The 21,659-nt window shown below is 40.1% G+C and overlaps 1 protein-coding gene across 4 annotated transcripts in view; it reads left to right on the top strand.

Annotated features, from left to right (window-relative positions):
- Positions 1-20,549, top strand: part of USP33 (ubiquitin specific peptidase 33) — a 96,567-nt gene extending 76,018 nt beyond the window's left edge. For 2 of the 4 annotated variants that reach the window (XM_067530687.1, XM_067530686.1), the window contains exons 21-24: positions 158-266; positions 6,753-6,855; positions 7,491-7,559; positions 9,385-10,644. In XM_067530687.1, coding sequence (XP_067386788.1) covers positions 158-266; positions 6,753-6,855; positions 7,491-7,559; positions 9,385-9,467 — 364 coding nt within the window. In that variant the 3' untranslated portion in view covers positions 9,468-10,644. Of the gene's footprint in view, positions 1-157; positions 267-2,741; positions 4,540-6,752; positions 6,856-7,490; positions 7,560-9,384; positions 10,645-20,529 lie in introns of those variants that run through there. The other 2 variants (XR_010916701.1, XM_067530688.1) reach the window with 2 other exon arrangements.
- The last annotated feature ends 1,110 nt before the right edge of the window (positions 20,550-21,659 follow it).

The following is a 21,659-nucleotide window of genomic DNA, read 5'->3' as shown; positions in this document are numbered from 1 at the left end:
AAAAATACAAAATTTAAGTTTACACTGCTGAGTGTTTGCCGCTTGTCTTTAAAGTAAACAGAATCTGGTGCTGACTTTCTCGTGGCTATTAGATGTGTGGAGGAGAAATATGCAATATTTGTCATGAAATTGATAATGAAATTTATTATGATTATAGGTATGGGGGAGGACCAGCTGTTAACCACCTGTATGTTTGTCATACCTGCCAAATAGAGGCTGAGAAAACTGAAAAAAGAAGGAAGACTGAATTGGAAATGTTTATTCGGGTAAAAACTAGTAATCAGTATTCACTGATTCTTTCCAGTCTTTTTGTCCTTATCTTGTAGATTCTTCAGAAGCAATATTTAGACCAGGATTCTCAAATTCTTTCGTAGTGTGACTCACATTTTAATAGAGCAAATTTTTATATGAACCACCTACTCCCATTTACAATAACATAATATCCCTGTGGTATCTATGGCAATTGCTTAAATGGGAACTGTAACATTAGGAAAACATTTAATATGTTTTAGCTGATTTCTTTTAGTGGTACTTAAATGGAAACAAGGAGTAGAGCCAGCACCCTATAACAATCAGTTCTCTGTGCACCACCAGTGGTCTGTGGCATACAGTTTGAAAGGTTAGCTATACTAATACTGTTCCAATAAATGGTTAAATTCATGACTTCTCACTGCGGATTCCATTTTCCTGACCACTGAGTTTAGTTCTGAGAGCTGGCTCTTATTTTGTGGTTCTTGATGCAGAATGTGGTTTGTGACATAGATGAACTGAAATAACTGAATGTGAACTAAATATACTAGAAGTGACAGGCATCTGCAATACCATACTCATGGAAAGTACAGTAACTTACTGGGAAGGGGGTTGAGTGGAAAAACCACAAGTTCCAGTGCTACTTTGTCATTCACAATCTTTTTGGTTTGTGTTCAGTGAAAAAGAAATTAAACAGGCATTGCTATTGAAGCCTTATTCCTAATATTTCAATTTGCAGGATAGGAAATTCAGAGTTAGAGTTCTTGTTTCTACCTTAACACTGTGTTTTAAGCACACCTTATTGCTGAGGCCTGGTCTACACTACAAAGTTAGGTTGACATAAGTTGCCTTGTACTGACCTATTTGTGCACATGTCTGTGCTTAAATTTGTCTGTGGCTTATGTAAACACCCTGTTACAGCGATACAGTAAAACCACCTACCTAAATGGCTTAAAGCAATGGTCGACCTACTTAGGTTGACGCATTGTGAGAGTGAACATTGCATGATGTGTCAACCATAACAGTCCTCTAGCAGCTGTTTCACAGTGCCTTGTTCTCTGTCACAGTGACTGCTCTGGTCATAATTTTAAACTCCAGTGCCCAGAATCACAGACACTGGAAGCTACACTTCCACCCCTTGAAACTCCCCACGTGTTTTTGAAATGCCTTTTCCTGATTGCCCATCTTGACAAGCACACATAGCAGTTCACCTTGCGTGCAATTGCACAATTGACCATGCTGGCTTCATGCAAACAGAGAGGTAGGAGATATGCTTCTGCCTGGAGTATTGGATCTTCTGGGAGTGTGAGGAGAAGAGGCTATGCAAGCACAGTTACAGACCAGCTGAAGAAAAGTGGACATCTGTGAGTGAGTGGATTGCACAAGGGATGCAGCCAAAGGGATACGACAGGGATCAACAGCATTGTCATGCAAAAGTGAAGGAACTTGGCCAGGGAGCACAACAATCGATGTGGTGATGCACTGCAGACCTGCCATCTCTACAAGGAGCTGCCTGCCATATCCATCAGGACCCAGCAGACCACCATAGATACCTTGGAGGAGCCCAAGACAGAACTCTGCTGTGAACAGTCAGGAAGAGGGCCTGTTTGAAGCCCCACCAAAGTCTAGAGAGGCAAGCACGGATGAGCCTGATGAAGGGCAAGGAACCTCAGTTAAGGTTGTTTCTTTTTTTTAATACATTTTTTCTAACTTTTTTTAAATTTAAAGGTGTCCATCCCATCCCGAAGTTAACAAGACACAGGTATCAACTTTTTGTTGTTTTACTGATGTGAGAAGAGGTAGAGGTGTACAAAAAACAGAGGTAGAGTTGGCATCTGCTTTTCATTTCCCTAGTGGTTTAGGTAGGGGAGTCGGTGTACAGAGCACTTTGTTTATATATTTAGGGATGTCCCTTTTATCCTCTTGAGAGGCCTTGATGAAACTTTCATGGAGGTACTCTGCAGTCCTCTGCTGAAGGTTTTTAGGGATGGGAACCTTATTCTTCCTCCATGATAGGACACTTTCCCATGGCACTCTGCAATGAGTTAGGCTGGCACTGTTGCAGAAAACAGGGTATTGGCATCCGGGCCTGGGCAGCTTTGGGATGCTAGTAGAAAGGAGCTGTACTCTGTCTCTGCCTTTGTGACCCTCAGGAGAGAGATATCGGCCAAAATCACCACCACCTGTGAAAAATTGGGCCAATATTCAGTGCCACTACCCTATATTCAGACTCATGGCTAGGGACCAAAATTTTATAGATGCGTACAACAGAAAAAAATATTCCCCTCTCATCTCTGGTGAGCCATACTTACTATGACTGGAGCAGGAGAGTGGTGCTATGCCAAGGTGCTCCACAGCTGAAGTGTCAGTAAGCATTTCATATTAAAAGTGTTTATGAGAATAAGGGAAGCGAGTTTTGAAACTTATTGTTCCCTTTCCCTTTCTGTGTGATTGCAAATCCAATGGTACATCTGCCTGTTTTTTATCAGCAGCTTCTGGCATGGTGGCTTTAAGGGGTGCGCTATCCATGCCCATGGAACTCCTGACCCTGATGAAGAGGAGAGAAAAAAGAGGACTAGACGGAGGACGTGTTCTGCTAGATCCTGCAAACTGGTGCTGCATCAGACTGTAAACAAAGGGCTTGGAGGACCAGTATAACAACATGGAGAAAGATAGATGATAGGAAAAAGGCCCGGGAGTACCAGCAGATACAAGGAGTAGGAAATGTACCAGGACATAATGGATCTTCTCAGGCAGCAAACCCAAATTCTGCAGACCCTGGTTGACCTATAGGTCCAAAAACCCCAGACTCTCTACCTTTTATGTCCTTAGAGAACTCCATGATTGCTGCTCCCTACATCCCCCAACATACGATGTGGCATCATTACCCCCATCACTCCACCATTCCACACCAGGGGGACAGCAAGGAAAACTCTCATATACAGTGACCTGTAAGAACCAAGACTGGTGTCTGTGTAGCCACAACAAACTACATTTGTTTACTGAAAAGGACATAAATGTTTTTACTTCCTTTATAATTTTAAATTTTCACTCCCATTAAGTTGTTACAAATTTGTATGATGTCTGTGTGGATTTTTTTGCACATCAATTTTTCTGCACTGTTTTTTCTGCTCAACGTTTTGGAGAATCCTGTTATTAGTTCACAGCAGGTACTGCACAATGCAGTGGTAGTCAAAGCAAACAGTACTTGTAAATGCACAGCAAACATTAAAGAATTCATAGCCTCAAGAAAACAGCCACCCATATTTATAAATGTACATACAGTAAGCACTACACATTTCTTAGCAGCTCCCAAAACACCAGGCCTGGAGAACACTACTGTTAAGTGCTCTTTCAAATCCTCACTCAACCTCATAGTTCCATGTTGGGCTGTTGTAGTAGCCCTTGTGTCTAGCTGCTGAAACTCAGCAGACAGCCACTATAACTCTGCCTACCCTGGCAGCAGTTTTTCCTCCCTTTGCCCCACAGATATTATGCAGGACACAACAGGTAGCTATGACTAGTGGGATATTTTTCTTTGAGAGCCAATCTAGTGAGTAAACACTGTCAGTGTCCCTTCTGTCTGCCAAAAGCACATTTCAGTTGTCATTCGCAACTGTTGAGCTGCTGGTTGAATCTTTCTTTGGTGGTGCCAAAAAGTGGCCAGGATGCAGCTTTGTGAGCCAGGGGATCAGAGAGTAGGTTGAGTCCCTTAAAATCAGTATTGGCATTTCAATATCACCAGTGGTAATCCTCCAGTTAGGAAAGAGTGTCCCTGCTTGCAGCTTTCTGAACATTCCTGTGTTCCCTAACCAGCCCACGTAGGTATTCATGAAGCATCCCTGGTGATCTACCAATGCTTGCATAGTCATTGAAAAGTAGCCCTTTCAGTTGATGTGCTCTGTGGCAAGGTGGGCTGATGCCAAAATGGGATATTCATGCTGTTTATCACCCCACCATAGTTTGGGATGCCTATTGCTGCAAATCCATCCATTCCTGCATATTGCCAAGACTCACAGTTCTATGTAGCAAGAGATGATCAATAGCCCTATGCACTTGCATGATAACTGCTCCCACTGTGGATTTTTCAACTCCAGAATGATCTCTCACTGATCGGCAGTAATCTGCCATTGCAGGCTTCTGGAGTGTAATTATTATTTGCTTTTCCACTGTCAATGTAGCTCTCATTCTGGTGTCCCTGTGCTAGACGGCTGGGGCAAGTTCTGCACACAGATCTGGGAATATGACCTTTCATGTCTGAAAGTTCTGCAGCCACTGCTTGTCATCTCAAATCTGCATTACGATGCAGTTCTACCAATCAGTGCTCATTTCTCAGGCCCAGAAACTGCTCCCATATTTTCAGCTGCTTTATGAACACCACCAACAATCTTGAATTGTTTTTCCACCATGTCCTTCAACAACCCGTCTGTGAAGAAATCATCATGCCCCAGGTTGTCTCAATATTTCCTGCAAATACAGGAGAAACATGTCTTGTATCTGCAGCTTTCATGAGAATAGTGCAGAGCTCTGTGGGCTTCTGTCAGAAATTGCAGACACTGAAAGGTGCTGCTCAGGTTTGCAGGATTTTTTAAAAATGGCATGAAAGTTTATGGCATATGGGTGGCGTTATGGGATGAAGATAGTTGCATGCTGGGAACTTGACCCTGAGCTCTCAGAGATCCCTGAGTGAGTCACTTACTGTCCCACAAAATACTGCAAAAATGTCCAAAAATGTACTGTGCCAGATGGCAGCACGTGGCACACTGGGAGACCTATCCATAGTGCGTCACACTTCACATCAACACAAGCACTCCTGGTGCGTACACGCAATGCCAACGCAAGCAGCCAAGTATGTACATGCTCTATGGATATACAAACTTTGGTTGAAGCAAGTTACGCTGGCATACAACTGCCAAAGTTTGTAATGTAGATGTGGCCTCAGTTAGGTGTACGTAGTAACCAAATTATTACGAGATTTAAAAAAAAAAAAAAAAGTATTGTGTGTATCATTGAATACATTATTGGAAGAAGCTTCTTTCTGATACCTATTCAGACTATTCCAGAGTTTATATCTTCAATACTGATCGCCAAATTAGCACATTGTTACCTGTGTGTCTTGCTGTTTGTTACTGTTTAGTCACAGTTGCTCTATGCTATAATTGTTGTTCACTGAGATTTTAATTCTGAGACTTGATTTTGTAGTCCGTGATACTGCTGGATAGCATATTAGTGGTCTCAGTACCTTGAGCCATTGATCTAACACACATTAATCTAATTGCTTTGGAGATCAGTATTTTCTAATGTAAACCATAATGCTGTTTGCATTAGCCCTATTATGATATGCACTGTGCATCCTGTCAATGTGAAAGGATTATACATAAAGTTGTTGTCAGAGTGGCTATCACACAGATTTATTTTATCTGAAATTACAGGAGGTTCCATTGTTCTGAGTGAGCTAGGAAATTTGCTATCAAAAGGAATAATACTATGTATCTTCTTATTAGATTCTTTTTTAATTGAAGCATGTAACAAAACAACTTGACTTCAAGGTGTTATGAAAACAGGGTCATTAAACTTTAACCAAGAATTTAAATGACTTGCTAAGTAGAAAAATATTTTTTTATAATGTAGAAAGAAGAGTTGAAAGGTCTTTTTTTTAAATGTTATTCTACTCCTCTATCTTGTGTTTTCCTCAGTGTCTTCTTGAAACTTCCTGAGTTCTTGAAGGGACTGAGTTGGAGAATCTTCAACAACGTCATTTTTCCTCTCCAATTGTTAGTTGTATTAGTTAAATATGTGTAAACAAATACAATAATGAAATAAGAATTTTAAACAATCTAAATATTATTAACTTCTCTCTAGGCATCCATTTAGACTTCCAGGAAAATCAAGTAGACAAAACCCGAATTTCTAGTGTTTTAAAAAAATAAATAAATAAAAAACCTCTTTCATGCTGTCTTTTTACTGTGTAACATAGAAAATAAGGGCACAAAATCAGTTTTTTCTTTTGAAGGTCTCATCTGAAGGAAAGTCAGCAAGATCTCAAATCATTAGGAAAACCAGGTTTAGATTTAAGAATTGAAAAGCTGATTATATGGTAAATAAAATGTAACTCAGTTCTTCTTTTGCATAGCAGAGTCCAGCTTTCCGTGATATTCCCCTGCAATGGTTGGTGGACACCCTTACACTCAAGACAGGATCATTAGTTTTAGTAGTTAGTCCTGATACTAGTTTTTTCAAAGGAAACGTAAAATCTTAAATTCTCAAGTGAAGTAGGAATTGCCTTTCAGATATTTTCATGAGATTCAAGACTACCAAGTGTTTCCTGCTGTGATATCATGAGAACATTTAAACAATTTTGTATCAATCCAAATAGTACCACTCAACTCATCAGATATTAGATAGAAATTATGATTTACTTAAAAAAATCATTTCGTAGCTACCGATGATAAAGCAAGTAATGAGCCTGTCTGGTGTTTTTTTTTCCCCCTCCCCCCTCCCAGCTCAACAGAGCATTCCAAGAAGAAGAATCTCCATCCACTTTTTATTGCATCAGTATGCAGTGGTTCAGAGAATGGGAAGGATTTGTGAAGGGCAAAGACAATGGTAAGTAACTACTTCGGATGGTAAAACTCTCTTTGGTCTGTAGGTAATTTGTGCTCTTTCATTATGTTCTCTCCCTTATCAGAGAGTAATACCAGTTAAGTAAATTATATTTGAATGTTGTTCGAGGGTTAGAACAAAGAATATCATGAGCAGAATAGTAAATAAAATATTTAATGCATGCTTTGATATGTGGCAAATACTGTTCAGGAAGTCAATTTCACAGCCTACCAGTATTGTTAATAGAGCTTTCATCAGGTGCAAGTATATTTTGTAAAGCTGCAATTTAAATATTGAACAATATATGTTTTTGGGATTGGGTAAGGATAGCAATTGTGACTAACTTGCTTTTGAAATTGCCCAAAGATTTTATTCAGAATTGCAATGATTACTCTCTGAAAAACGTTCATTTGTATCTTCATATCATAGATCTGTTGCTGAAAGCATCTGTTCCTTTTCCTCCACACAAAATATACAATTCAGCAGTGGTAGACCAAATGGGAGGCAAATCAACTGCAATGTTCTTTTTAAAAAAAGAAACAAAAACTTCTTTCTTGCCATTTTCAGAAGTCCTAATTTATAGTTCTTTTTTCTATCTCTCTCTCTCTCCTTTCTCCCCCCTCCCCTCCCCTCCCAAGATCCTCCAGGCCCCGTTGATAATACTAAGATTGCAGTCACCAAATTTGGTAATGTTGTATTAAAACAAGGTAAGTATCTACTGATATTACAAATTCTTGATGCAGCCTATAATTTGTTACTGGTTTGAGAAATGTGCAGCTATGAAGTTCTATATGCAGTTCTGTTATAAACCCCAGTTTTTATTGGTTTTATACTTGTCATGCTAAATTTCAGAGAATATATGCATGGCAGTTGGAGAAAAAACCAGCCACATGACCCCAAGCAGCCAGGCCACCTGACAGATGCTCAGTGTTCCATTTTGTGCCAGTTTACCCAAGAAAATTAATGGGCTAGTTTCTACTGCAGCTATATCCAACTACAGATATGAGTACAGCAAGTAGTGTAGAGAACTAATTTTTTAGTGAGGGAGAAAGTATTTTTCCTCTGTCATCTTTCATTAGAGGTATACCACTCAGATTGCTTTGAGCTTGGAGTCTTTTTCCCTCCAGATTGAAGGAGCAGGCTTTGAAGCTACTGGACGTAAATTACATCCGTTTAAACAGTCCATCCTGATTTGCATCATCAGTTTGAATCAAGAATTACTTCTAACTAAAAGAATAGAGCCACAATGTGTATGTACTGAGCACTATAAAAGACAAAAATATCAAAGTCTGTGCCTAAGAGAACTTTGTCTAAAATCCAGACAGAAAAAATGTACTGGGAGACATAAAGGAAAGAGATCATATTAAATTTTTAAAGTCTTAACATTTTTGCAGTTTGTGGGCCTGATAGAAGTCACTGTTCTGAAGGGATTTGAATGAGAGGGCTAGGGTCCTCTAGTCACTGTTATTGGTAGGTCATTGCATACAGAGGGAGTCCTCTGCATTCATAGCAAATAGTTACTGCATATAGATATAGTTGGTTTCTAAGAGCCCTAGACCCATGGCATATTAGATGTTTAATTATTTAAACGCTGTACACAAAGTGTTCGTAGCACTAAGCATCTGACTATAACATAAAACAACAAGGAAACCCAGTGTTAAATTAGTTACTGATGGTAGAGCCACCAAGCTTCTCACTCTAGCTTGAGCTATCCTAAGCCATAAAAGAACATGATAGGAATTGGAAAAATGTTCTTGCCATTCACTTTCCTTGTATTGAACCTGAGTTGAAAGAGAAAAGATGATAGGAACTCTGGTAAATTTTATACAACACCACTTAATTACTTAGGGCCTGATCCAACACCTATTGAAGTCAATGTGATTCTATTATTGTCATCAGTAATATCCTATTGGTATATTCTCCCTGGGATTCTGAGAATTCCTTCATGTTTCCTGCTTTATATTCTGCACTTTTAGTGTCTTATCTCAGCCTCTGTGAGCAGATGGGACTCTTTGGAGTCCCTCAACTCCATACCTTAGTTAGCTGGAGTAGGATGTGAAATCCCTTATTGATTGCCAGAACCTGAACTCATAGCCACCAACCTTGTCTGCAGTCAGCCTGATAGACAAATATATCGGATAAGATGGTTCATTATAGAAACTTCATATTTTATAACCTGCTTTGGGTTTTGATATGCTAGTTGTACATTTGAGATAAACTAATTACCACATTCTCTGGAGACCAGTTGCATGGTGTCTATTACTATTAAATGTAAGAAATAGTTTGTTTTCCATTATGTTCTTGACAGTTCATTTACAAAATTCTGTCACCAGGTTGGGTAGTATGCACAGAGTTATTACAGAAATTCAAATGGATGATATTAAATTTGAATGTTTAGTATTTAGGGCAAGAAGTTTTCTGCCATGCTTAAACATCTTTTTTAAAAGCCACACAATTAAGAGTTTTACTCTACTCATAATCTAAACTTTTTATGCTATGCTTTTTGAAAAAGATTAAATATATTGTTTTCAGGAGCAGATTCTGGACAGATTTCTGAAGAAACTTGGAATTTTCTCCAGTCAATCTATGGAGGAGGGCCAGAGATTATACTCTGACCACCTGTTGCTCCAGTAGACAATGACATGTTTCAAACAGAGGAGAAGATTGAATTAGAAACTCGTGGTCTGTAGCCATCAGCATGAAGATGAATTTGTAAGGAATCCTTTCTACTTGCCCAAAATACATTCCTGAAAGATGTTTAGTTATTCTATTTTATTTTATTTTTGCCTGGAAATGGGGCAGCTCATTGGGCATTATGGTTAGTAACAGAAGAATGAATTGAAACTTCTAATGTAGATTGTTAAAAAATTTACTTTGAAATCTTTCAGACCATTTCCTTCATGTTTTGGAAGGTATGTGACATATATTTTGTAGTGTTTGGTTAATTGAAAAAATGTCAACACAACTTTTTGCTATGTGTTAAACCTATGCTATCCTTTGTAGACTTATAAAATTGAGATGAAGGATTTTAACAATGCTTTTAAATATCCCTATGAATTCCTGATCAGTCTTTTCTGAAATTTAAGAAAATGCAGCATGTCTTAATTGTACAGTTTTGACAAGACTAGGTATAAAAGGAGCATATTTTAAGTGAATCATGGTGAGGTGGTAAACACTCAGGAAAAGTTTTCTCTTTTTTTGCACTGCAATGTATAAAATAATGAGCAGCATAAAACTTCCAAATGCTTTTCTTTGAATGTATGAAATATATAATTAATCTGGATGAAACATAGTTTTGGTCAGCAAATGTCAATAACTTATTGCCTACTAAAGTTTAAATCATATTAATAAGCTTCTGTATATAAACCTACCTAATATCTTCAATAGTATTAGTGACTGAAAAAAATCTTAGTCTTCTTTAGGATATTTGTTTGAGAGCATGAAGTGTGGAATGTAAATGATTGTGGACATGAGACTGAAGCGCACTTGAAAAATTAAATTGTCTAGTCTTTTTTTAATTAAATGCATAAATAGTTCCTTCTGAAAAATTGTATAGTTACAAAACAGTTTTTGGCATGATTTGTGATGTCAGAAGTTGGATAAAATATATCGCAAAATTGCAAAATCTTGCTGGAAAATTTGTATTGGAATGTGGATGGCACTCAATCTCTTTTCTTTTCTTTTTTTTTTTTTCTGCCTGTTATAGCTACCGGCTAATCAACATTATTCAAGGCTGGTTCAAATAAAAATGATCTTTAAAAACTGGAAATACTTATTCAAATGTGTTTGAATTTTTTTAAGTGAAATACGAATAGTTATAAATTAACATGATTACAATCTATTTGTCACATGTTTAAGAGATAGTCCTTAAAGTTTTCCTATTTAGGCATTAGGAAATGGTGTTGAGATACAAGGCAGGTGAAGTAATCTTTTATTAAACCACCTTCTGTTGTCTCAAGCTTTTGAGCTTACACAGAGCTGTTCTTCAGTTATGCGAAACATCCTCAGAGCAGGGTGGATAAAAATCAGTGATTTTAAAAAACAAAAAATAAAAAAAAGTTTTTTATTTAAATTGGATTTTTAAAATTTTTTTTATATACTAAATTTCTCTCATTTAAAAAAATGTTACAATTAAATCTTATCAGAAACATGCTAAATCTACACTTAGTCTCATAAAAATGAATTAATGGCTCTAGTCTAAAGAAATTCCTTCCATGGGTAAAAAAGGAAAACATATCAAGTGTAAGCAGTGCAAGAAGGAGATGCAGGGCCTAGTTGCAAGAATGAAACATCATAATGAAAACTGCTTGGGAGAAAATGATGTGCATGAAGATGTGGATTTGTCTGAAGAACAATGTGGATCAACTGGTTAGTAACTTAAATAATTCACTTTGCAATGCATCATTCTTCAAGACTGTCTCTATGCCTTTTAGTATAAGTGTGATTTAACAAGTAAATTCCCAAACTGTTTGCTATGTTGGATGTTGCTAGAAAAAAAATTTAGATTAGCGAATCCTTATGGCTTGTTTAATTAGTTAACTAGGTTTAGAATCTATCACCCAAGTTATACGGTACACAAAGCTGCAGTAAGAGAAATCTAGAGTTGCCAGTTGCCACTGGGTCTCATTTTCTTATTTTATATTACATAATACATGCCCCTTATAAATCTATTCCCTATTTTACTTCAGCATAACTGAGCTTTCCCAAGGGAACCCCATCCTATACTTGTTTTCTCAAAAAACAGAAGTGCCAGTGAGTTCTATGGGGCTTACTCCAAAATTAAGTGCACTCTAAGTGCAGTCAGTCTTAGCTATTTTGGTAATTTGGAATCGGATCTGCATCCTTGCTGGAAAAAATGTAAATGATTAACTGAATAATAGAGTGAGAAGAACGACTATTCAAAATCATTTTTGAATTTTGTTTCAGGATCCCATTTAAGCATAAGAGACTTTGACTGTGACTGTCTATCTGCAACAATGTCAGAGTCATCTATTTAGTGCAGTGCTGCAACTAAACGTATTTCAGACAAAGTATCAGGAGCAAGCAAAATATTTCAATCATCCAATAAAACCACCAGCATGGATGGGTTTGTAGTAAGGAACAGCAAATACCAACAAGATACCATAGATGAAAAAATTGCTCAGTTCATTTATGCCACAAATTCTCCTTTTCACAGTGTTAACAATAAACACTTCATTGACATGGTTGAGTCTTTACAACCAAGCTACAATCCACATGGTAGAGCAGACATTGGTGGAAGGTTGCTAGATACAGTGTATGAGAAGAATCTTGAACAGTGTGCAAGAAATACTGAAGAGAAATTTGCCAATTTAAACCTTGATGGGTGGAGCAATGTACACAATGATCCAGTAATGTGTGTCTGTCTGAGAACAGAAGATGGGGTTACATATCTTTCAGAAACAATAGATACATCAGGAAATGCCCACACAACAGAATATTTAAAAGAAGTGGCAGTGAAAGCTGTAATAAACTGTGAACAAAAATTGAACTGTCACGTGCGCAGTTTTGTCACAGACAATGCTGCAAACGTGGCAAAGATGAAAAGATACTTAGAAGAAGAAACGGAAGGATGCTCCTTAATAATATATGGCTGCAGTGCCCATTTAATGCATCTTTTAGCCAAAGACTTAAGTACATCTTTTCCAGGATTAAAAAAAAAATGTTGAAGTCACAAAATACTTTTGTAACAACCATTTTGCTTCAGCTTCACTGAAAAGAGCAGGAGGATCCAAACGAATTCCCCCTCAAGATGTTCGATGGAATTCTGTGGTTGATTGTTTTGAACAATTTATTAAGAACTGGCCTATTCTCATAAAACTTTGTGAAGAAAACCGTGATAAAATAGATGGAAATATCTCATCCAAACATTGGTTAAAGAGGAATATAGAGGATATGATCAGTAAACTGAAGCCTATATCCATAGCCTTAAACTTCAGAGAAATTGTTGCTGCATTGCTGATGCTGTCGAAATTTGGAAGAAACATTGAAGAAAGAAATCCCTCACCAGAAAGTTAAACTACAGGCAATAAAGAAGAAATGGATCAAGCACTAACTCCACCTCATTTTCACGTTCTTGATCCCAGATATAGATATAGATGCCTAACTTCTGAAGAAGATGCTGCTGCCATGGCATGGGCATCTCAAAATCACTCCTTAGTTATGCCAGTCATAATAAATTTCAGGACTGGAGCGGAACCATTTAAACAGTACACGTTGACTGATGATGATTTGAACAAAGTCACTCTCCTGAATTGGTGGAAATCATTAGCCAGGCACCTTGAAATAGAGTTCCTTCAGTTGCTAAGCCAACTTTTCACAGCAGTAGTTTCCTCTGCAGGCACAGAGAGAAAATTTTCATCATTTGATATTCACTAAAAGCTAAGAAATCGACTGGGAGTTGAAAAAGCAGGAAAACTCATATTTCTGTTTGTCTATGAATAAAAGTGACAGTGGGAGTGGGAAGATAAGAACTAGTTGTAGAAGTTTTAAGGACAAGTGTACATTTGGTGTTGTGATGACTTGTCTGTTAGAGTTGTTAACGTTTAAAAATTTAAAAAAATAAGTTTAAGGACAGCTGGCAACTCAGGAGACTGCTGCAATTGCAAATATGAAACATTTATGTAACATTTAAGATTTAGTTTAATAAAATATAAGTGCATTTGTGTGTGTGATTTAGTTCTTACCATTCCTAATGTACTGCTGCTGCATCTGCAGCTTGACACAGGTAATGAGTATTATGTACTATTTCCTAAATTAATAAAAATCAAGTTATCTAAAAAATTACACAAAGCATACCCTCCTAGATGTTGTAAAATGCTGTATTGTTGTAAATTAACATGTTTTAGTGATCAGATTTGCACCATTGTTGAAGAAATATCAGTGGGAAACTTGATTTAAATCTGATTTTTCTCTTGCTGATTTAAATCACCCTACCTCAGAGTGTCACCCTACCTCAGAGTGTCACAGTTAAATACAAGATGGAACAGATTGTTTAACATAAGTAGTTAACACACATTTCAAGGGGTCATTCAAGGTGAAATGACACAAAACACCCTTCCAGTTGTGTGGGAGGAGGATTATGGTAATAAGTCGTAAATATAGTGTCACTATGCAGTCTGTGATTTTTATTGTCTAACAAAGTTATGAATTTAAGCTCCGAGGCTCATCTTTTGAAAGTGTTGTGCAGGTTTCTTTTGAGGATGAGAACTGATAGGTCAGATATAGAGTGATCACTTTGTGATATGATGTTTTCATCTTTTATCATCTTTATGTGAGTTCATTCAATTGTCTGGTTTCACCCACTTAGTTGTTGTTAGGGCATTTAGTGCACCTGATGAGCTACACCACATATTGTGATAAGCATGTGTAGAACCCATGGATCTTGAAAGATGTATCATGGGAGCTATTGATCACTGTAGCAGCAAAGCTGTATCTGCAGGTTTTGCATCTGTTCTGGCAGGGTCTGTGCTGTTTTGAGTTGGTGTGTCCTGGTCTGTGGGGAGCTTTCATCTGATTATGAGGTTGGGGGGTTGTTTGAAGGCCAGAAAATGGGGTTCAGGAAATATTTCTTTCAGAATGGGGTCCCCAGTGAGCATGGGTTGTAGTTGTTTAATGATACCCTGTATGGGTTCAAGTTACGGGTGGCAGGTGACAACTAAGAGGTACAGTCAGAGGGGTTTTATTTCTGTATTGAAGCAGATACTCTTAAGGTATAAAATAATATCCCCTCCGAACAATGGATTCATGATTTATTACAACAAATTGGGGCGATGGTATGATGAAACTACCTACAATGGCATGTAAATCTACAACTGCTAGCAGCAAATACCTCCAATGGCTGGTGATGGAACACTAGATGAGGAAGGCTCTGAGTTACTACAGAGAATTCTTTCCCAGGTGTCTGACTGATGAGTCTTGCCCATGTGCTCAGAGTCTGACTGATCACCATATTTGGGTTGGGTACTGGATTATGCCGAAGATGCCAGGATTTAAAATCTGCACCTCCTGTCCACATTTTTTCTCAATCAGTTACGAACATCAGTGCTGCCTCTACTGCTTGGGAGAAGCCCACATTTCGTCCAGATCCAGCCCAGTACTTCTGAAGCTATACCCGAGAAAGCTGGGTTCTCCACCTTAAGAAGCACTTCATGAAAGTCACCATGAGACCTCAGTCAAACCCAGGACGGGGAACCTCACCAACCATACGCTGGCCTGAAACAGCTATGGAGATTGAATCCAATCCTAGTGCTACCACCCCTATAGACCCTGTGCCGGGGGTAATCAAGAGGTAAGGAAGCATGCACATAAGCATGACAATAAGTCTTCCTCCAAATCAAAGAAGGATGATGCACCTTCTATGAGTTCCAACTACAAGGAGGCAGTGCACTCCAAGATACCCAAGCATGACAAATGCACAAACTGGCAAATCTACCAGTCCCGAGTACTGAGCCGTGCACACCGTCAACATTGGCCTCCCTTAAGACAAGGGACCTGTTGGTTTTGGAAAAGTCCTCCACTCCAATGCTGGTTCCACCTACAAAATTAGTACGATAAATGCCAGGGAGACTGGAGATAGCACCAGAGTCACATGAACTGTTTACCCTAGAAGGCACAAGATCTCCCCGCCTTCCACTGCCATCCACATCTAGAGAAGCCAGATCTTCCACCCAGGACATACCACAGTCAAGATAGGCTTCAACACATCCTACTGTGGTTTACACGCTTCCATTAGCTCTGACGGTACTGCCATTGGAACCTGAGTTTTCATCTTCAGAGGATTCGGATGGAGCACAAGGGCCTCCCATTCCCTACTGCCACTACAAGTATCCAGAAAGACCACCAACATCATGGTAGTATCCTTCTTTACAACAGCAGAGAAGCTAATGGTTTCCCACACCAGGGGGCCCTCTGCAGTATCTTCTGGTTCTGTCCTGCTGGCCCCACTGCCCACCCTCAGAATCCATCTATTCCTCAAGGGAGGCTTCACCTCTATCCCCGCCAGGGCAGCCTTGAGCAGATGCTCCAAACCAGGCACGGAGGAAGAACTTCTCAGTCCAGTTCAGACAGTATCACCAGAGCAAGAGCTTTTTCCATCATCCTCTCCAGATGCTGCGGTGACTTCGGCTTCCCCCTTGCCCCCAGATGACTATCGGCAATTTCAAGATCTCCTGCAAAGAGTGGCAGGTGACCTTTATATCCACATGGAAGAAGTACAAGACAAGCGTATCAGCTCCTGGACATCCTTCATTCCACAGTACCGAGTAGAGTTGATCTGCTGATCAATGATGCATTTCTCCAGCCAGCTCGAACTGTTTGGCATAACCCAGCTACATACCACGTACCGGCGAAGGGGTCTGAGTTTTTTTTCTCACATTCCCCCCCCAATTCCCTTGTGGTGCAAGCAGCAACTGAATGGTCCAGACAGCAACACCTATGCTCCACCCTAGCTGATAAGGAGGGCAAATGATTAGACCTGCTGGGATGCATGGTCTTCTCATCAGTTAGCTTCCAGTTCTGAATTTTGAGCTACCAAGTCTTGTTGACCAAATATGACTTCCTCAACTGTGGCAAGCTGGAGCACTTTATTGAAAAGCTGTCTCAGTAAGATTGAGCCTATCCTGGAGAAAGGGAAACTTAGAGGTGAGGACAGTGCTTCAATCAGCTGTAGATGCAGCATAAACTGCATCACACTCGATGGCTATGGGCATTGTCATATGGAGGGGAATTATGGCTTCATTCATCTGGTTTCCCTGCAGAGGTGCAAAATACCATCAAGGACCTCCCTTTTGATGAATCACATCTTTTTAACCAGAAAACTGACGATTCCCTCCACACCTTCAAGGATTCAAGAGCCACACTTGGATTGCTGGGTATCTACACATCTGCACCCAAATGGAAATTATACCACCTGCCACCTACACAATAGTTCAGGGCTCCCCAGCTTTTCCACCAAAGACTGTATGAACCACCATGGGAAGTGCCAGAAGACCCAACAATCCCTCCAGCCCTGCCTTCACAGCCTTCATCATCACACATGCAAGCCTCTCAGAAAAGATATTCCTCAGTATTGCTAGAGAGCTGTCAACCACTGTGCCTTCTGCCATACAATCACCCCACTCCCTTCGGGAGTCATCTAGCATTCTTTCTACCAACTTGGAGTGCAATAACAATGGTCAAGTTGGTGCTAGATGTCCTCCGCTATGGATATACAATCAAGTTCATCACGCTACCTCATCCACAAGCCTTGCCCCAATCCCTCTTCAGGGATCACTCACAACAGCATCCTTGCCTTACTACAAAGGGGAGCGATGGAGCAGGTTCCTCCAAATTATCACAGGACAGGGCTCTATTCAGGTTACTTCCTGATACCCAAAAAGAAGGGTGAGGGAGACCAATCCTGTATCTGTCACCTCAATTGCTTCATCCACAAACCCAAGTTTTGTATGGTCACTTTGGCAACCATCATACCATCGCTTGAAAAAGGCATGTGGTTTATGGCCCTGGATATGCAGGACACCTATTTTCACATAGACATCCATCCAACCCACAGATGATTCCTGAGGTTCACAGTAGGCTCTCATCACTTTCAATATAGGGTCCTATCATGTGGACTTACCATTGCTTCGTGTGTCTTCACCAAAGTCTTCTCTGTCATAGCAGTCCACCTCAGGCATTATGGGGTCCTTATATTTCTCTGTCTCAACAACTGGCTACTAGAAGCGCAATCCAGAGACAAAGCTCAGATCTCAACCTCCATGTTGTTGAGACTCCTTTCCTCCCTAGGAGTTCAGTGTCAATGTCAAAAAATCAATTTTGGTTCCCACACAGTCCCTAGACTTTGTAGGGGCTTCCATCAATTCAGTCACAGCATTAACTTACCTACTGCAAGAACTCGTTGCCTGAGTAGCCTACAGTCCATCTGTCCCAGTCAGGACTTGCCTATCTTTCCTTGGCCACAGAGCAGCCTGCGTGTATGTCACTGCCTTTGCTTACCTCTGCCTGCCTACAGATGTGGCTTCAGAGAGTTTAGTCACCCACATGGCATGCCATGGACCTTATGCTGACAGTCCCCCCTGAGGTGCTCTCTTCCCTCCATTGATGGACAGACCGAAGACAGGTCTGTGTGGGGATCCCCTTCCTTCCATTCTCCCTGGACAGCAAGATCATCACAGAAGCATCCCTTGCAGGATGGGGAGGACACATGGGAGGCCACATGATGCAAGAAACATGAACCCCTCAGGAATCTGGGATGCACATCAACATTCTGGAACTCCGGACAGTTTGGAGAGCGTCAAGCATTTCTCACATCCATTCGTTCCTATCATGTTCTTATCATGTTGGACACCACCACCATTGTTTATTATATCAACAAACAAGGAAGCACAAGGTCAACTGCTCTGTGTGCAGAGGCAGTCAATCTATAGGATTAGTGCATCACCCACAAGTTCCTGTTGTTGGCAGCCTATTTTCAGGGGACTCAAAACATTGCAGACTCTCCATAGAAAATTTGTGGCCGATCACGAATGGCAACTCCACACCATAGAAGTGACATCTTCAACCAGTGGGGAATTCTGATCACAGACCTTTTTGCCTCCGATGCCAACAACAATATGCAGTACGTGCTGCTCCACAGGTATTGGTGTTCACTCCCAAGGTGATGCTTTCATAATTCTTTGGTTGAACCAGATCAGCTACGCCTTTGCCCCTCCTTTGCTATCCTGCCACTAACACCCCACAAGATCAGGTGGGAGAGAACCATAGTCATTCTGATCCCCCATTCTGACCAAGACAGTTCTGGTTTCCCAATGTTCTCTGCATATCAACTTGTCTCCCATTTCCCATCACTACTTTCACCGTGCTGCTAATACAAAACAACAGAAGAATCAGACATCCTGATCCGCAGATACTTCACCACAGAGCTTGGTATTTGGATGGGCATCTCCTCTAGAATGGGGATATTCATTGGAAGTGCAAGAGATCCTCTCAAGCATCAGGAAAGAGGGCCCGATAGGAATGCCTAGTGGAAAGTGGAAACACTTCGCCTCTTGGGCCCAACAGAAAGGACTTTCCCCAGAGGAAGTGGCAATGCCCTTCTTTTGGATTACCTCCTATCCTTGAAGACATTGGGGCTTGTTCTCACCTCTCTCAAGGTCCACATAGTGACAGTCATCACCTTCACCCTCTCTCCCCACCCCCGTGGAAGTACACTCTCATTGACTATGTTTTGGAAAGGCCTCTTCAGAACTTTCCCAGAGGGACCTCAACCTTGTTCTTTTGACACTATTGAAACAGCCCTTTGAATTGCTGGTTTTGTGCTCTCTGTCCCTCCTTTCATGAAAGTTGCCTTCCTTGTGGCTATCACTTCAGTAAGAAGGATAGATGAACTTGGGGCCATGATGGCAAACCATGCTTTCACCACTTTCCATTGAGACAGTCTCCTTGTGCCTACATCCCAAGTTTCTACCAAAGGTCATATCCCAGTTTCATCTCAGCCACCCCATGCACTTACCTGATTTATTTTCAAAGCCTCATGCCTCAGCAGAGGAATGACAACTTCACTCTCTCAATGTCTGCTGGGCTATGACCTTCTATCTAAAGGGGACAAGACTGATCAGGAAGACTCCTAGATTATTTATTGCAATAGCTGAGAGTGTTAAAGGACAAGTGATCACACAGAGAATTTCCAAGTGGATTTCAGTGTGCACTACACACTATCAGTTGTCACTACTGTCTCCACCCCTCTGAATGAGAGCCCATTCCATAAGAACCCAGGTGTCACCTACAGCACCCTCCATATGTCTCAAAGCGGCACATTGTGGAGGGTGGCCATATGGTATTCAGTACATACCTTCACTGCACATTATGCCTTGGAGCAGAATTCTGCAATGGATGCCTCATTTGGCGTGCTTGTCCTCCACTCAACTGTTACATCCTCATCCTCCTCCGAATTACGTACTACTTGTTAATCACCCTCCGTGGAATATAGATAGGGACCACACATCTCAAAGAACCTCCAGTTACAGGTGAGTAACCTCCTCTTCCTCTGCAGCATGGGGCATGGGTCATTTGTCAGTTTGAACTAGGATTCAAATGGAGGATTCTCTGTAACTTGAAGTCTTTAAATCATGATTTGAGTACTTCAGTAACTCAGCCAGAGGGTAGGGTCTATTACAAGAGTGGGTGGGTGAGGTTCTATGGCCTGCAACGTGCAGGAAGTCAGACTAGATGATCATGATGGTCCCTTCTGACGGTAAAGTCTGTCTATAAACTACAATGCACTAACAACCTCCTTTCCTCTAGCTGCCTTTCACTTCCTCTGACTGGACGGATGTTAATGAGTCATTTCACCTTGAATGATCCCTTAAAGTGTGTGCTAACTACTTATGCTAAAAATCTGTTCCACCTTGTATTTAGCTGTGACACTGTGAGGATGTCTCCCAGACCTGAAGAAGAACCCTGTGTAAGCTCGAAAGGTGGTCCAATAAAATATATTACCTCACCTGCCTTGTCTCTCAGCACCATTTCTTAACACATTGAAATAGCATTTTCTGGCAGGAGGATATTTTCCTTCAGAACTAGCAGAAGGAAGTAAAGAAAGAACCTTCTAATGTATTTGTGAACAGTACTCATGACAAATCTCGCTGGTTCACATTTCAGATCTGTTTGACAGTTTAACCTGTTCCAAAGGTAAGTCTTGCAATCCATGAAGTATATAGAATTGTACTGTAAATTTGCAGAATTTTTTTCAGTAGTAAATTAAATCCTAGCTATAGGAATACAAGAAACTTATATAATCTGTTTCATCTCCCTCTCCAGTGGATCATGATTTAACACTTAAGCATGATGAACATGGAGGCACCAAAAATACCTGTTTTTATTTTTAGTGAGGAATAAGAAATCTTGAGTGGACATATTGGATAATCATATTTTTTTCCTAAAAGGGAAAAAATATTTAGATTGGCTGCTAAGTTAAGGTACAGCTATTCCCTGTGTTCATTGCTGAATAACCACATCAAGAAAAGACCCAACTGGAATCAAGAGAACACACAAGCTTGTCAAAGTCACTAGGAGAGACTACATTCTTTGCCTTAGGTGGTGGGTTCTGTTTCCCATGTCTTTCAACTGTAGAGTTGCATGCATGCACCATATATATTACTTAGGCATTCTCTAGAGGCTAACTCAAGAAAACTGTTGTAGGTTATACTTCTCTTTGCTGAGGCCTTAGAAACCTCTACCAAGCCACTTAATTCTGTGATCTAGTCTGCCCTAGAAAGGAGGAATCAACATGCTTGTCACATCACGGACTATGTGAAGGTGTTTGTACATCAATTCTAGTTCCCCACCTATAACTGAAGTAGTGCTAGATCTCAAATGAAAGCTATTTTCTGTAGATAACAAAAGTGGACTTATTTCAAAATCAATCTGGTGACCAGCTGACACGACTGCCAGGTCTTATACATTCTGTGAAGTATTTCATCTTACATCACACAAGTCACCTGAGCACAATTTTACTTTGGACTCCTAGATGGGTGCATAAGTGCATTTTAAAAAGTGATGTTTTCGGTTTATCCATTGTCTATTTCCTCCAATTTGGTGGAAACAAGCCAAATTTAATTTTTTGACAATTACTATTGAGAGATTACCTGCTCTGGATTTTTGAACTGCATAGATGGAAAGGTACATCACTAAATCTGGCCACTGAAATGTAGAAATAAGGTGATATACAAACATAATCATAGTCAATCATAAGATGACTCAATCATAAGATTAGTTCAGTGAGAAAAAGC

This window comes from Emydura macquarii, unplaced genomic scaffold (assembly GCF_026122565.2).
Source record: "Emydura macquarii macquarii isolate MOO-44397 ecotype Brisbane River unplaced genomic scaffold, CSIRO-AGI_Emac_v2 contig_3110, whole genome shotgun sequence".
NCBI lineage: Eukaryota > Metazoa > Chordata > Testudines > Chelidae > Emydura > Emydura macquarii.
The sequence above is the reverse complement of the archived record's forward strand: the minus strand, read 5'-3'. Positions and strand labels throughout refer to the sequence as shown.